Here is a 16,062-nt window from a genome sequence, read left to right as displayed (position 1 = left end):
TGCAGGGGCCGGGCGCTTCTCTCCCCGGCCCTGAGGGAGCCCACCCGCCGCCCGCCTCTGCCAGGGGCCCAGACTGAGTTCCTGCGTTCCTGGAGAGCCAGGCACCCCCCCACCTCATGCAAGGGGCTCCTGATGGGGTGCTGGCTGGGAGGAGAAGGCAGCAGCGGCCCCTGGCCGTTCCCTCCCCTGCCCACGTCCCATCCCACCCCAGGGCCCTCTGGGCGGTGAGGCCAAGAAGGCACCCTGGGCCTTCTGAGGAGTCCGGAGACCTGGGCAGGGCACTCAGTCCTCCCGGGCCTTTCCTTGTCCACAAAATGAGGGCAATAGCGCTGTCTTCCTCAGTGGGCCGTGCCGGGGCTGGCTGCCCCCAGTGCTCTGGGCAGGCGGAGTCCGGGAGCGTCAGCTAGACCCCCTTGGACAGCAGTGGGCAGACCAGGTGAGTCTTCCCAGGACCCAGGTTAGACACCCAGGAGGGGGAGGGGCTCGGGAACCCCCCAGGCAGAACTGGGGATCTCGGCGGTGAGTAAGGAGGAGCGGGGCTGTGACTCGCCGCTGCTGTGCCGGCTGCTGGGTGGACGGCGAGTCCTTTGCTGGAAATGGAAATACTTGAGGTGCTGCAGTGACGGTGGGGGCAGGGTGAGCTCCGGGTGAGACAGGCAGGCTGCATGTGTGGGCACCCCACCGTGGCCTCACACTGGAACTGGGCCACGACGTGAAGGCAAGGACAGAGAAGCTGATGGGGTCCCTGAGCCCAAGAAAGAGACTGTCTCCCCAACGTCCCAGCCTCGGGATCACGGCTGTACTGGGGTCCATGAGTTTCACCCACCAATGTGCTTGCAAAAAAATCTGCGCTGGTTCCGGCCCCAGTGGGCTGCTCTGCTCCTCTCCCCTGGGACCAAATCCTCCCGTCCCCCCAACACCAGCTCCAGTTGGGCTCCCCTGACCTTGGTCCTGCGTGCCTGGAGTGTGGGGGCTGAGCACACGGGCCTTGGGCTCCCTGGGAGCCCGGCTTGGTGCAGGGCACAGCATGTGGGGGTGCCAGGGGGAGGATAAAGCTGCAGCCATGAGGGTCGGGGCAGTGCCCCAGGGAGCCCTGGGCACCCCTGGGCGGCAGTGAAGCTGAGGCTGCAGGGCCTGGGCCTGTCTTTGCCCTTCTTGTGACCCCAGGAAGGAATGAGGGTGTCCGCTCCGCAGAGGTGAGCCGGAGAAAGGCCGGGTGGGGAGGCTGGCAGAGGGCTGCCACGCAGGCGGCAGGACAGATGTGTCTGCGCTTACAGAGGGGTGGCCCAGGTGACCTTGGCAAGGGCGAGTACTTGGGAGGAAGGGCGGGAGCCCCAAGTGAAGATTCCTCTTTCCAAAGTGGGAGGCGGACAAGGAAGAGGGAGGCTTCGCTGGGGACACACCTGGCGCTTCCTGCGCTGCGAGTTCAGAGGGGGAGTTCGGGGTCGGGAAGGTGACCTGGCCGCCGCCCCCCTGACCTCTGGCCGCTCTGGCCATCCAGGGAGGGAGAGCTCGGCCCAGGGCTTGTGGCTCCGGGAGACCCAAACCCGGTGGCGGGCGCGGGCTCCTGGCGGCGAGGGCACCCGAGGAGCCCGGGGCCGGAGCGTTGAGATGAAGGTTCCAGCTTGGGGGCTGGGCGCCCACGCGGGATCTCAGGGCAGTGCCCCCCACTGCTCCAGAAGCGAAGGCGGCCCTAAGGCGCGGGCAGGAGGGGGGACTGGAAGAGGAGCCGGGGAGCGCCTCGACGCGCGCAGAGCTCCCGGGGCGCCTCCACAGGTTGGACGCCGGCGGGCCTGGGCCGGCACGCGTCCCCCCGGAGGCGCAAATGTGGAGGCCAGACGAGCCCGCGCGCCGGGCCGGGCCGGGCAGGGGGACCGGCGAGGGCGCCGCGGGCGGCCAGGCGGGGGCGGCGGGACCGCACAGGCGCGGGGGGCGGACGGGCCGGCGCCGGGGCCCGGGTGTCGGCTCCGCAGACGGCGGGCGCGCGCGCGGCCCCAGGGGCGACGGCGGCGGCAGCGCGGGGAACGCCGAGCCCCGCGCACCCGGAGCGCGGCGCACCCGGAGCCCCGCGCGCTCGGCAGCCGCCGCCGCAGAGGAGGCGGGGCCCCGCGAGGCCCCTCCCCGTATGCTAATGCGGCGCCCACCGCCCCGCCCCGCCCCGCCCCGGCCCGGCCCCGGGAGCGGACGGCACCAACGCCGCGGGGTTCGAGGGGAGCCCGCGCCCGGCAGCGCCCCGGCAGGCCGCGGAGGAAGGGCCGGGGCGCGGGGCGGCGGGGCGGCGGCGCCGCGCAGGGCCGGTCGGCGGGCCGCGGGGCGCACCGGGGTCGCGGCACCCCCGCCGGGCGGAGTGGTACGGCCCGCAGGGGCGGGGCCCGGGTCATGTGACGCGCCCGCCGCCGCCATTTTGTCCTGCGGTGCTGGTATTTAGAGCGCAGCGGCTGACGGGCCGGATCGCCTCCGCAGCTCCCGCCGCCCGCCGCCCTCGCCCGCCGCCGCCGCCGCCCGCGCCGCTCGCCCCCCACCCGCAGACATGTCCGAGGCCAAGAGCGGCCCCGAGTACGCCTCCTTTTTCGCGGTCATGGGCGCCTCGGCCGCCATGGTCTTCAGCGGTGAGCGCCGCGGCGGGAGGCCCGGGAGGCGGGGGCGCCGGGGCGCGCGGGCCCGCAGCCCGCCGGGCTCGGTGTGTGACGTCACTCTGACCTGACTGCGGGCCGCGGGGGGCCCGGCCTCACGCGACTGCGGGCGGGGGTCGGGGCCCCGCGGGCGGCGGGGGGGGCGCCCCGCGGCCCCCGAGGGTCCCGGCCGGCCGCGCGGCCCGGCGGCGCGTGGGGGCGGGGGCGGGCGGCGGCGCCGCTGCCATCTTAGCCCGCGAGCGGCGGGCTGGGGTGGGGGCGCGCCGTCCTGCGCCTGCTCGCGCCCCCCCAGCCTGCGGCAGGTGTGACATCACACCTCGGACAGCTCCCGACGCGGGCCGGCCGGTCCCGGCGGCGGGGGCGGAGGGCCGGGCCCGCGCCCGGCCGGGCCCTCGCCCTGGTGCCGGCCCGGCCCGGCAGACGCGCCCGGCGGGGCGCGGCGGGTCGGCTCCCGGCGAGCGCTTCCGGCGCGGGCGGGCGGCGTTGCCCAATACCCGTGGGCCGGCGGGCGGTGGGGCCGGCGCGGGCGGGCCCGGGCGCGGGCGGGGGTCTCACGGGCGACGCGGGAAGGGGGAAGCCCGGGAGGCCGGCCAGTCCGTGTCGGGCGAGCGAGAGGGGCGCACGGAGGGCGGCGTGGACGGATCCGGTCTCCGGACCGGGGCCCTCAGGGCAGGCTGCGGGGTGCCTGCCTGCGCGCACGACCCCGCCTGGGAAGGGGCGATCCACGCTTCCTGAGGGCACCTGCTTTCGAAATTGGGTCTCCACAGTTGGGTCCTGGGTGTCAGCTTTGGTGAAAAACGGCCAACCCCAGAGAAGGGCACCGGGGCCATCCCCGGGTGTGTGGCCGATGGAGCCCTGGCCCGGCCGCAGCTCCCGGGGACTGGTCCGGTCTGGCCTAGGCCTCCTCCTCAATCTGGTTTCTGGCTTTGATGACCCTGCCCGGCCCCACCCTGCCCGGTGGAGGGGGCGGCTCCCTGCGCAGGTATGTGGAGGGTTTGGACTCCAAACAGTCTCTGCTGACTGTAAATACGTGGGGGCTCTGCTCTCTGGGGGCCTCCCTTTGCCTGGGCCTGCCTGCCGGTCACGAGCTGCTGAGTGAGCCCTGCCCCTCCCATCATGTGCGAGGAAGGGGTCATTTGTGGTGGGAGAAGTGGTCTGGACTTCCCCTTCCCTCCCTGGCTGCTCTTTCCACATCCCTGGGGGCTGCCTGGCGTCCTGCACCTCCCAGCGGGCAGCAGCCCCGCCCCCAGCCTGTGAGCTTTTGTGGCAGAAGGCCTGCAGGGCCTCGCCTCCAGCCACCGGGGAGCTGCTGTGTGGACCTGCGGATTGACCCCCTCCTGTGTGCGGGGCCCTGGGGGAGATCAGCGAACAGAGCCAGGTCCCTGTCCGGGTGGAACTTAACCCTGGCAGTCACTGCCCACACCTGAAGCTGGGTTTGCGCCTCAGTGCCCCTGCAGTCACCAGTTGCCTCTGTCCTTCGAAAGCTGCTGCGTGCTCTCCAGTGCGAGTGGCCAGCAGGCCTGAGGAGTGGCGGAGGGCAGGGGCTCGCTGGGCCCGGGGCCTGCTCCCCGAGGCGGCTGCCCCTCCTGCTGGCCACGTGCAGCCTCTGAGGAGGTCCTCGCTCCCAGCATGCCTTTCCCAGGCCTCCCCGAACAAGCCCCTCCGTTCTCAGACTCGGGTCGCTGCCAGCCACCTCCACGGCCTGCCCCGCTCCCTGCCTGGCCCGAGGGCCCGACGGAGCTGCAGGACCACGGCCCGGGCCGTCCCGCTCCCGTGCCCTCTTCAGCTTCCCCTTCTGCTTGACTCAGGACAAACCCTTCATGCTTTCTTCACGTCTTCCATGAAGCTGTCAGCTTCTCCTTTGTCCTGTTTTCTGACTTCCTCCCCGCTGGGGGCCGTGTTCCCGGAAGTGCCCCCCGATTCCACCCCGTGCCGCGGCCTTGCCGCCCCAGCCAGTGCCAGGTCCTGTGGCCGCTGCCCGCTGCTTTTCCCTCCTGAGGAGCTTCCCTTGGTTCCTTCCCGGGCCTGGCCTGCTCCAGCCTCACAGGGTCCTGGTACCTGGGATGCCAAGTTCCTGGTAACCGGTCTCCCGCCCAGTGCCACGCTGCACCCTCCCTCCTGAGTCAGGAGTGTGGCGCGGGCCCTTGCGTAGATGGGCCTGGCAGGAGTCCCCCGGAATGCCCGTGACCAGACAGGTCCAGGAAAGGCTTCGGAAGAAGAAGGGCCCCAGCCCCAGGCCGAAGGCACCGTGTGTGGCTTGGGTGTCTGGGGAGGCCATGCCCCACCCTACCACCTCCTCCCCTCCCTGCTCACTCACCCCTCCACTCGGATGTCACCTTGACAGTGAAACCTGTCTGTAGACCCCTCTCCCCTCCCCCTGCTCTCCTGGACCCTGCCCCCCCCCCCTCCCTGGTTCTAGCTCTGCGGGGTGGGGGGGGCTGCGCCCCCTGCTGGCGAGCGCTGAGTACACCTCGTGTAAGCGGGGATGGAGTCCACAGGGCAATGCATGGGGTTGTTCTGGCCCTCCACCTCCGCCCCTGTCTGGCCCTCCACCTCCGCCCCTGTCCCCTGCTCAGGCAGTCAGGCGGCCATGGGAAGGTGGCAAGAGTCAGAAGAGCACCCCGGGCCGTGCCTGTCCCGGGCAAACGCTCCGCTAGCCTTGAAGATGGACACCACAGAGGGGGGGCTTGGAGGAGGGACAGACCTTACCTGAGGCCCCAGGCAGGTGACCCCTGGCCCTCCCACGACGACCCTGGTCACACGCCCCCTTGGCACAGCCTTCTCTCTGGTGTTCAAAGCACCGTCTCCAAATGCCAGGGCCCGGCCTGCTGCGAGGCTGAGGTGCCCACAGCTGCTCTCTAGTTGCGCTCCTGACCTCCCCTGGCAGGACAGCGCTTCCTAGGTCAGCGCCTCCCCACCCCCCCCCACGCGCTGCTCTCCCCAGGTGGTGCCTGAGTGCCCACAGGCAGACCCTGGCCTGACCCCTGTGCCACCCACCCTGTCCCCATGACTGGGTGGCTGCACCGCCATTCACCTGCAAGGCTGCGGATGCTGCTGATGCCTCCGGGTGGGAGCAGGGTCAGGGCTGGACAGCAGAGCAGCGCTCCAGGGAGGCCGGGTGGCTGTGCTTGTCTCTGCTGGAGAAAAGCAGGCCCCCAGTGCCCTGCTGGGGCTGTTCCCCTCGAGGCCCTTCTGCCCCTGACTGGCTGCAGCTTTCCGCTCCCTCCTGCCTGTGGTGACCGGTGTGGCCCTCAGCTGTGCCGAAGCCTCCCCTGGGTCCTGGCCCTGTGCTCCACTCACCACCTCTCTCCTCCACAGCCCTGGGCGCTGCCTACGGTACGGCCAAGAGTGGCACCGGCATTGCCGCCATGTCCGTCATGCGGCCGGAGCTGATCATGAAGTCCATCATCCCCGTGGTCATGGCGGGCATCATCGCCATCTATGGCCTGGTGGTGGCTGTCCTCATTGCCAACTCCCTGAATGATGGCATCACCCTCTACAGGTGGGTGGGCCTGGGGCCAGGCTGCTGCCCCTGGCTAGGGGAGGGCCATGGGGTTGGGTGGCTGCGGCCAGGGGCCCGGCAGCGCTAACTGACCCGTGTCCTCCTCCCCCAGGAGTTTCCTGCAGCTGGGCGCCGGCCTGAGCGTGGGCCTGAGCGGGCTGGCGGCCGGCTTTGCCATCGGCATCGTGGGGGACGCGGGCGTGCGCGGCACGGCCCAGCAGCCCCGGCTCTTCGTGGGCATGATCCTGATCCTCATCTTCGCCGAGGTGCTGGGCCTCTACGGGCTCATCGTGGCCCTCATCCTGTCCACGAAGTAGCCGTCCCGCCCCGCGGCGCAGACCACGGTGTAAAGGCCCCCCTCATTCCAGAAGAGCAGCCCGGCCGCACGCGCGGGGCGCCGCCCCCAGTAGCTGGTCTTGTGAATGCGCGTGTCCTAGTGCCCGCCTCGCCCGGCCTTGCCCCCCGCCCCGCGCGTGAGCCCCGGGCCGCCCGCCCCGGGCCGCCCCCCCCCCCCGCCCCGCTGTGTGTACGGGTGATTAGAGTCGTCACTTCTCCTCCTGGATGTTTATTTATAAAGATCTGACCTGTTCGCGCGTCTGTGGCGCCCCCTCGCCCCCAGAGCCGCCCTCCGCAGCGCCGCGTCGGGGGCGGGGGCCCCGGGGCCCCTTGGACGAACCCCGCGCGGGCCGGCGGGGCCTGCGGCCGGCGCCCAATAAAGCTCCCGGACGTGACTGCGCCTGTGTGTGTTCCGGGGGGGGGGGCGGTCACGTGCGCGGTCACGCGGGCGGCACGTGACGCGGCGGTCAGCTGGGCCCGGCGCGGCCGGCCCGGAACTCGGCGCGGCTCACGATGCGCGGCGGCCGGGGCGCGGCGCGGGCGCGGGTGCTCCAGTTCACCAACTGCCGCCTGCTGCGGGGCCGCGCGCTGCTGCGGTGGGCGCGGGCCGGGGCCGGGGCGGGGCGGCGCGGGGCCGGCGGGGCCGGGACGGGGCGGCGCGGGGCCGAGGCCGGCGGGGCCGGGCGGGCGCGGCTCGGGGCGCGCTGCTGGGGCGGGGGGCGCGGGGCCGGGGCGGCTGGGGGGGCGCGGGGCCGGGGCGGAGGGCCTGGGGGGGGCGCGGGGCGGAGGCGGCCGGCGGTCTGAGCCTGCTTGCGGGCTCTGCCCCCAGGGAGGACCTGTGGGTGCGCGGGGGCCGCATCCTGGACCCCGAGAAGCTGTTCTTTGAGGAGCGGCGCGTGGCCGACGAGCAGCGGGACTGCGGCGGCTGCATCCTGGCTCCGGGCTTCATCGACGTGCAGATCAACGGTGAGTCCCGGGCCCTGGGGAGGGGGCCTCGGCGGCCTCCGCGCACCTGGCCACCCATTTTTCCGTGGTCGCAGGCGGATTTGGCGTGGACTTCTCTCAGGCCACAGAGGATGTGGGTGCGGGGGTCGACCTGGTGGCCCGGAGAATCCTGGCCCACGGCGTCACCTCCTTCTGCCCCACTCTGGTCACCTCGCCGCCGCAGGTGTATCACAAGGTGAGGTCGCGCGCCCCCGTCAAGGGAATGGGACCCAAGGCTCAGCCATCGCTGTTCGAGTCTCGTCTTCCTCCTCTGCCCTCAGCCTGGCGGTTGGGTCCCAGCCCTCTCCCCCCATCGGCGCGGCCTGGCCTCCCTCCACCCTCCGCCTCCCGCTCGCTGTCTCAGCACTTTCACCTGCTCTCCCCCCGCAGCCTGCGCTCCTGCCTCCAGGCTCCAGAAACTGCCTCCTTCCCAGGGTTGCTGGGGCGCCCCCTCTCCTTGCCCCTCCCAGGCGCCTGCAGGCCGGGGCTCCCTCCCTTGTCCCGCTGACACTGCAGTGAAGACCCCCCAGAGAAACTCTGCCTAATGCCGGCCAGCCCCTGTGTCCTCACTTCCGGGGTTTCTCCTTTGAAACGTGCCCGGTTTTGCTCTCTGCCACGCTGCCCCCGACCCCGCCGTCAGTGCAGGTGCCCTCCGGGGCGGGTCTCCTGGACCCAGCTCCTTGGCCCTTCGGTGCCCAGGGTCTCTTCAAGCCATGGACGTGCTGTTCCCTGCGCTCTGTGGCATCCCGGTCAGGAAGCCCGCGCCTGCCCTTTCTCCAGGGAGCTCCCAAGTCAGGCACCGCTGTGGGGCTTTCTCCGGGCTGTAGACACTCAGAGCCTGGAGGTGGGCTCTGGGCTGGGGCAGGGCCTCCTGACCTGCCACCCAACTGCAGCTCTTCACACCCCGCACTCCCTCCTGAGCTTTGGGGTCTTAGTCCTAAAATGAGTGTAGGCATGGAACCCACCCCTTTGGCCTGCGGCCCTCGGCTCCATGCTTGCTGCACACCCCCCGAGCCTGCGGAGCCCTGAGTGAAGGCCAGTGCAGCTCTTAAAGTGTCCCCCGTTGTCCTACCACAGAGTTGGGTTAAAACCCAGCTCACTTTCCTGCTGTTGGGGGCTCCTGGCCCTGATTTGGCCCCACTCTGGGCTCCCCAACAGCCATCCGGGGTTGCAGCACTCTGCACGCCCCTGCCCTCTCCATGGCCGCCCCTGCAGGCACCTTCCGGGCCTGCCGTATCTCCTCAGGAGGAGCTTCTGGCCAGTGGGACGTCTGTGTTTTCTCCCCGGCCTGGACCTCCCACATAGCCTCGCAGGAAAGAGCCTCAGGAGGCAGAGAATGAGCCGATGAGGTGCCAGTGGAAGCCTTTGGATGGGAAACCAGGCCCGTCTCAGGAGCTCGGCCCCCTCCCTCCAGGGCCTGCACGCAGGCACAGCGGATCCATTGTCGGTCTCTGTGCTTACACTCTCCGGCCCTCTGCCCTGGGGGGACGGCACAGGCCTGCTCTCTGCTTCAGGCCACTGTCTGCTGAGTCAGGAACAGGCCCCTGGGGGGCAGCCGGCCTGCCCCCACCATTTGGTCTCGCCTTTGCTTGGCGGCTTGAGTGCACCTCATTCCCTTCACTCCACACACGAGCACCTGACGGCACTCAGCCGTCATCTCTTTCTCCGTTTCGGTCTCCGGTGAACGTACACACGGCGGCGCCCCGCAGAGCTGGCGGCCCCGCCCACGCCACCCAGGGACAGCCACTTTCAGGCGTGGCTGACTCTGCTGGAATTTGTCCTCCGAGCTCAAAAATGCGGGCGCTGGCTTCCAGCAGGGGAGATAAGGACTGACTCCCTTTCGGGCCCCAGAGCTTCCTCTTGGGCCGCCCAGCCCCTGTCCGCCCGAGAGATGGCCTGTGGCTTGGTGAGTCATCGCCGGCCTCGGGCGTCTCACCTGCCCGCGCTCTCACCTGCCCGCCGGCCTCCGGGCGCTGGGGTTCCTTGTTTGCTCAGTTTCCCGCTCGGCAGACCCAGCTCCGGCTCCGTGCCAGGGTCTCATTCTCCCTCGCGCCCCCAGGCGCCAGTGTACGTCGGCTTCGCCTCCCTGCCGGCACCTTTGGGGCTGCTCTCCCGGCACCGGCCACCAGCCTCACCGGGCCCAGCTGTCCCCCAAGCCCCCCCGCCCCCCACCCGGAGAGACACTGTCCTTTGCGCTTGCTCTCCCCGCCCGGCGCCCCGGACTTCCCCCGGGGTTGGCCCCTTCCTTTCTGTGGAGCCCGCCCCGCAGTAGCTTCCACGGCGGGACTGTTGCTCTCGAGCGAGCGCCCCGCCGGGCTCGGCTTCTGGCCCGCAGGCCCCGTCCTCGCGGCCGTGAAGGCTCTGCCGTGTTTGTCTTTCGACTTACAGGGTTGCCGAGAAGCCAGACGCCGTGTGGCCCCCGGGCCTTTGTTTCCTCCCTCGTGGCGTCTTCCCTCTGGCCCGGGGTTCTTGCCGGGGCCGGGCCTCCGCCAGGAGTTTGGTTTTGCTTTTGGTTTTGCCTTTTTTGGAAGAGTTTCCTTGGTGGCTTCCTCTCTTGCCGCTTTCTGTCCTGTGGTGATTCCATGGCTGGCCTCCCAGCCGCTCCCGAGTTTCCACCTGTCGGTGCCTCTCTCGGGCGTCCCATTGCGGTGCCGGCGTCTCCCCGCCGCGGCAGGTCTCCCCCAGCACCCAGTCTGGTCTCAGCTGCGAGGCCTCCGGCCCGGGGAGTTGCCGAGGCTGCAGGTGCCCCGCCTGGCTTCCGTGCTGCCAGCCGAGCGCTCCAGGTCTCCTTCCCGAGGCTTCAGGCCGTCCGTGGGCTAGGGAGCTTCCCGGGGCGCCCCGGGCCCCCTTCGAATCCTTTCTCAGGCTGCTCACGAGACAGCTGCGCTCGCGCCGTCCTCCCCAGTGTCCCCACTGCCCTCCGGGCGCCTGGCAGCACACTTGGGGATCCAGCTCCTCTTGTCCGTGCCCCCATTTCTCAGGGCCAGAGCCGGGGGCAGCCAAGGCCGAGCCCGGGGGTGCAGTGCCCGTCGCTCAGCGTCCCCCGTGCGTGGTCCCCTCCCGCCCTCTTCCTCAGCCTGGGAAAGCGTCTTTGCTTCTGGGGGAGCTTAGGGGTGAACATGGCCAGCCATCAGGCTGCCCGGTGCTGGGTCCTCCGTGGCCCCCCTGCGGGGGTGTGGTGCCCGTCAAACGCGTCACCTTCCCAGAGATGCCCAGCCCGGCATGGGGCCCTGACTCGTGGCTCCGCCCCACGTCTGCCCTCAGCTCCGTCTGGCCCGCGCCGCCTCTGGGCTCCATCCCCACAGGCTCTCCAGGCTTGTGTCCCCAGCTGTGTCCCCTGCTGCCTGGGCTGGAGCCATCTCGAGAGCCAGGGTGGGCCGAGTCACCCCGCTGGCTGCCAGCCTGCCTGCCTGGGGCTCCTCACCGCGTCGCCTCTGCTCTGGCCGCTGGCTCATTAGCGCTGTCGTGCGTTGCGTCCCCGCACGCAGCCTGTCCTCATGTCCGAGGAGGGGCCAGCAGGCACTGGGCTGGGCTCTGGCCTCCGACCTTGCGGGGCTGTGACCTCTGGGTGCTGGGGCGTGGGGGGCAGGGCTTTGACAGCTGGTTCCCCCCAGGTCCTTCCTCAGATCCCCGTGAAGAGTGGTGGTCCCCATGGGGCTGGGGTCCTCGGTGAGTGGCTAACCTCTCCTTGCCCCCACCCCGGGAGGCTCCTTGGGGACCTGGTGGCAGCCCCTCCCTCCAGATGCCCTACTGGGGGGTTGCTGGTGAGAAGGCTGGACAGAGCCTTCGGGTGGGGCCTGCTGGCACCATCCGCTCCCCTCCTCCCAGGGGTGCACCTGGAGGGTCCGTTCATCAGCCGCGAGAAACGGGGTGCACACCCCGAGGACCATCTGCGCTCCTTTGAGGAAAATGCTTTCCACGATGTGCTGGCCACGTACGGGCCACTGGACAACGTCCGCATCGTCACGCTGGCTCCCGAGCTGGGCCGCAGCCATGAGGTGATCCAGGCGCTGACGGCTCGCGGCGTGTGTGTGTCCCTAGGTGAGAGGTGCCCTGCGCGGCCAACCTGCCTGGGGTCCTAGGTGGGCTTCGGGGGCTGAGTCCTGTCCCCGGTGCAGGACACTCGGTGGCTGATCTGCGGGCAGCGGAGGAAGCCGTGCAGAGCGGGGCCACCTTCATCACTCACCTCTTCAACGCCATGCTGCCTGTGAGCGCCCCGGGCTGGGGGGTCCACGCTGCCTGAGCGCCCCGGGCTTGGGGGTCCACGCTGCCTATGAGCGCCCCGGGCTGGGGGGTCCATGCTGCCTGAGTGCCGCTGGCTGGGTGTCAGGGCCCTGCTGTCGCTCAGCTGCCCCCTGCTCCTGCCCAGTTCCACCACCGGGACCCAGGCATCGTGGGGCTCCTGACCAGCGACCAGCTGCCTCCGGGCCGGCACATCTTCTACGGGATGATCGCTGACGGCATCCACACCAACCCTGCCGCCCTGCGCATCGCCCACCGGGCGCACCCCCAGGGTGAGCAGCGGCAGGGGGCGGGGCTGGCGGGGCCGGGCACGGCAGGGCCTGAGTCTCCTCCCCCCACAGGGCTGGTGCTGGTCACGGACGCTGTCCCCGCCCTGGGCTTGGGCAACGGCCGGCACACGCTGGGGCAGCAGGAGGTGGAGGTGGACGGGCTGACGGCCTATGTGGCAGGTGAGCGGCTCCCACGCACTGGCCACGTGAGAACAGCCGCGCAGCCGTCTGGTGGACCTGGGTGCCGCTACCCCCTGCGGCCCGGCCCCTCAGCCTGCTCCCCTGCTCTCCAGGCACCAAGACGCTGAGCGGCAGCATCGCCCCGATGGACGTCTGCGTCCGGCACTTTCTGCAGGCCACGGGTGAGAGGGCCTGGGGGCGCCCGTTTGGGGGGCTGGAGCCTGCATCTGGGGGAGGCTGGAGGGTAGAGTGGAGGCCACCAGGGTCCTGCATTTGGGCGTCCCCAGGGAACAGGACACGCCCTGGGGATGTGGCCAAGGGCACCCCCAGCAGGGGAGGCACAGATGAGCCTGGGGGGTGGAGCCCCAGCACCTGAGAGGTTGAGGGCGCTCGCTGCACTGAGCACAGGGCCCCGAGGGTGCTAGGACTTGGCTGGTGCGGCTGTGGCCAGAGCTCTGAGTTCGGGCTGTTGGGGGCCCTCGGGAGGGTGGCTGCCCTGTGAGGGGAGGGGGTCCGCAGAGGCTGTGGGGCTCTTGGCAGGGCCGCGGGGCTGCTCAGGCCGCAGGAGGGAGACCAGGCGGCCGGAGAGGCAGAGGGACGGGGTGACCTGAAGGACAGACAATGACTTCGGTCACTTCATGGGGCGGGGCATGGGCAGAGCGCTGGGTCTCGGTGGCTGCTCGGACGCCCAGTTCCTGCCTCGCGGGGTCCTCTGCCTGGGGAAGAGCTTTTGTCACCGAGGAGAGTTCCTACTGGCCTGGGAGGGTGAGCGGCGGCCCCAGGGCTGGCAGGGGGTGGAGCTCTGCCCATCTGGCGCAGTCCTGGTGCCCCCCCCCACCCCCCAGTCACAGGACTCGCTTGCTGGGGCTTGCGGGTGGTCAGCCACTGTGTCCCCGGAGCAGGCTGCAGTGTGGAGTCGGCCCTGGAGGCCGCGTCCCTGCACCCCGCCCAGCTGCTGGGGCTGGAGAAGCGCAAGGGGACCCTGGACTTCGGGGCCGACGCAGGTCAGGGCCCAATGCAGGGCGGCCGGGGCAGCCCAAAGCGGTGGGAGTCGTGAGTTGGGCGGGCGCCCCTTTGCATCAGACTAGAGGGTCGGGAACCCGAGACAGCCAGGTGAGGGGCCTCAGGGAGCTCGGTCCCTGTCTCCTGCCGCCGCCAGGAGTCTTGGTTCCGGGGTCCGTGGCGACCCAGGCCATGTCCTCCCAGCCTGGACGGGCGGGCGGGGGCGGGCAGGGGCCGCGGCTCACCCTCGCCTCTGCAGACTTCGTGGTGCTGGATGACGCCCTCCACGTGCAAGCCACCTACATCTCGGGCGAGCTGGTGTGGCAGGCGGAGGTGGCCCGGCAGTGACCACGCCGTGGCCGGAGAGGATGCCCAGCCCCAGCTGGACACTGTCAGGGCTGGGCCACCCAGGAGCTGGTCTCTGGGGAGTGAGGGGCCTGGCCCTGGGACGGCTGCCTGGTGCTGGCCAGCTGGATAAACGCTCATCCTGCAGGGCCGCTTCGTCTCTGCGTCTTGCTTCTCGCATCACCTTGGAGTGCCTCTCGGGCGTGTTGGTGGCTGCAGGGTGGGAGGGGCAGCACCCCCTCGCTTGGTGGGTCCCGTGCAGGTGACAGGGGCCCTGGGTCAGAAGGCTTCGCTTGGGGCTTGAGGACCCACAGGAGATGTTGGTTGGAGATGACCAGGGCGAGCGTGGCAGTGCTGGCTGGAGTCGGAAGGGGCTGGGGGTGGCTGCACAGTTGGCAGGTCAGGGGGAGAGGGAAAGGGGACGTTTTGGGGTTTCAAGTGGCAGATTGGTGGTGGACATTAAGGACGGGGGTTGGGGCTCAGGTAGCACAGGACTGGGTTCAGGGTGTACGTGATGTGTGCCCCTCATGGGCCCGGTGGGGCTGGGAGATGCCCTGTGTGAGCCCCGTGCCCGGCTGGGGGATGTGTGGCATGAATAAACACCGGGCTGCCTCCTAAATTCTCTGCAAGTGGAGCGATCTGCTTGCCATCCCTGTTTCTCAGAGGGGGAAACTGAGGCACCGTTTCACAGGGCCGTCAGCACCAGGGCAGGCTTTGACTTGAGCCAGCCGTGCCTGCCTGCTGCTCTGGGTGGACTCTGGGTGGACTCAGGTGGGCAAGGATGGCACCTAGTGTGGGTGGGGCCGAGGCCAGCCCGGCTAGGGAGGGGCAGGGCGGCCCCTGCAGTTGTGGGCTTCAGGTTTTGAGATCTGGGGACAGTTGTTGGCCATTTTCACCATTTTCAAGCACACAGTTCAGGGTCCTTAAGCGCTCGCTGCCGTGCAGCCACCACACCCTCCCCCAGAACTTCCCCAACACCCCAAATGCAGACTGCACCCCTGAAACGGGCACCGGCCCCTCGGCCCCTCCCGCTCTGTTACCGCCTCCGAGGCTGCGTCCCCAGGCGGAAGGTGCCTGCCCTTCGCAAGGAGCCTCACGGGGGCTGGGTGGAACTGGCCGCGGGCACGTGGGGGCTGCTTCCCCCGGGGCGGGGCGGTGGCGCCAGGTCCGCACCTGAGTCACCAGCGGGGCGGGTGTGCGCTTGGGGCCCCCGGGCGCCCGGGCCGCTTGTCCACCTGCCGCGGGCTCGGGCTCCGCATCGGGGGCGCACCTCGTGCCCCAGGAGCGCTGTAATCCACGGCCACGCTCCAGGGGTCCAGCCCGAGAAGGCGGCTCGAGGCGGCAGCCCCCACGGGGATCGGGCCCTACTGGGCCTTGGGGAACTTGGGGGTGGGGGCTCGACGCGCCTTCCCACCTGGTGAAAGTCCGGGGTTCCGAGGCCCAGCGCCCTCCTCTCCCCGTCCCACCGCGCCCCTGCGGGCCCCACCGGCCCCATCCCTTGTCTCCCCACCTTGCCTGGCTGGCGCTGGGGAGTTGAGGGGTGGGGGGTCCCCACCAAACCCCTTCCCCTGGCTCATGATCAGCCCCGGGTGGGTCCTTTCACACGAATCCTCCGCCTTTGCTCCCTCCGCGTCTGGGCTGCATTTGCCCGCTGGGTCCGCACTCCTGGCATCAGGCGGCCGCTCCGAGCTTCTGACTGAGCCACCTGAAGGCGAGCGTCCTGAAGACAGCATCTGTAGCTAGTTAGCCAGACCCCCCAGGGAGCACCTGGGGTCTTCCCACTCCTTCACCCTTGGGGCCACGGCCCCTGAAGGGCCTCCGGGGCATCCCAGAGGTGGAGGGCGCTGCTTGGCAGCTTTGGGCCCTGTGGTCTTGTCCCCGCGTGGCCACAGCAGAGCCAGAGGGGCCTCTGCACGAGTCTTCTGCCGCCAGAGGGGTGGTTCTTTGTTTTATTTATTTTTGCGCTGAAGAGCTGGGGTGCAGGCCAGGGGTGCCGAGGGCAAGAGGACTTCCCGAAGACAGAGTGGGGAGCAGAACAGGCGGATCCACTAAAACTGTGAGGGGAGCAGCGGGGAGTCAGGAGAGGCCTTGCTCGCCCTGTGGGTAGCTCCCTGGCGGGGATGGAACTCTGGCCATGGTGGTGACAGTGCTGAGACTCAAACCTTGGGCCATCAGGGAGGCCCCCAGCGTTGCAGTTTAAAAGAACACGCGGTGGTTATTTTACAGTTCTGGGGGAAATCAGGCATCAGCCACCGTCAGCCCAGGAAGGGGAGGTGGCGACGGGGTTGGCCCTCCTCTGGCCCAGGGAGAGTGCAGTCTCGCCCTCCTAGCTGCTGTGGCCTCCTTGCTGTGCCATTTGCCAAGCTGGTGCTGGTTTCCGGCGGCATCACTGCCACTCCTGCGCCTCCCTCTTCTGCAGGCCTGCAGAGCCTCCCCCCACCCCCGGCTTGCCTGGGTCCTCTCTGCATTTTATTTTTTATTTATTTATTTTTTAAGTTTAATTTATTTTTATTTATTTATTTATGTATTGATACAAGCACTGATATTGGTACAGTCAGAAGCGCGGGAG

General features: G+C 69.9%; 2 protein-coding genes across 2 annotated transcripts; both read left to right on the top strand.

The window, feature by feature from the left end:
• The first annotated feature begins 2,406 nt into the window (after nucleotides 1–2,406).
• Nucleotides 2,407–6,607, top strand: ATP6V0C (ATPase H+ transporting V0 subunit c). Its single transcript, XM_037504600.2, has 3 exons — nucleotides 2,407–2,609; nucleotides 5,952–6,135; nucleotides 6,248–6,607. The coding sequence occupies exons 1-3, from the start codon at nucleotides 2,531–2,533 to the stop codon at nucleotides 6,450–6,452; spliced, it is 468 nt and encodes a 155-aa protein (XP_037360497.1). The 5' UTR covers nucleotides 2,407–2,530; the 3' UTR covers nucleotides 6,453–6,607.
• Nucleotides 6,608–6,984: 377 nt separating this feature from the next.
• On the top strand, nucleotides 6,985–13,885 carry AMDHD2 (amidohydrolase domain containing 2). Its single transcript, XM_037507760.2, has 11 exons — nucleotides 6,985–7,067; nucleotides 7,301–7,437; nucleotides 7,512–7,651; nucleotides 11,070–11,124; nucleotides 11,284–11,496; nucleotides 11,574–11,662; nucleotides 11,825–11,969; nucleotides 12,039–12,146; nucleotides 12,260–12,328; nucleotides 13,049–13,150; nucleotides 13,408–13,885. The coding sequence occupies exons 1-11, from the start codon at nucleotides 6,985–6,987 to the stop codon at nucleotides 13,494–13,496; spliced, it is 1,230 nt and encodes a 409-aa protein (XP_037363657.1). The 3' UTR covers nucleotides 13,497–13,885.
• Nucleotides 13,886–16,062: the final 2,177 nt, after the last annotated feature.

Source organism: Talpa occidentalis, unplaced genomic scaffold (assembly GCF_014898055.3).
Source record: "Talpa occidentalis isolate TD23 unplaced genomic scaffold, MPIMG_talOcc4v2.1 talOcc4.12, whole genome shotgun sequence".
Classification (NCBI taxonomy): Eukaryota; Metazoa; Chordata; class Mammalia; order Eulipotyphla; family Talpidae; genus Talpa; species Talpa occidentalis.
The sequence above is the reverse complement of the archived record's forward strand: the minus strand, read 5'-3'. Positions and strand labels throughout refer to the sequence as shown.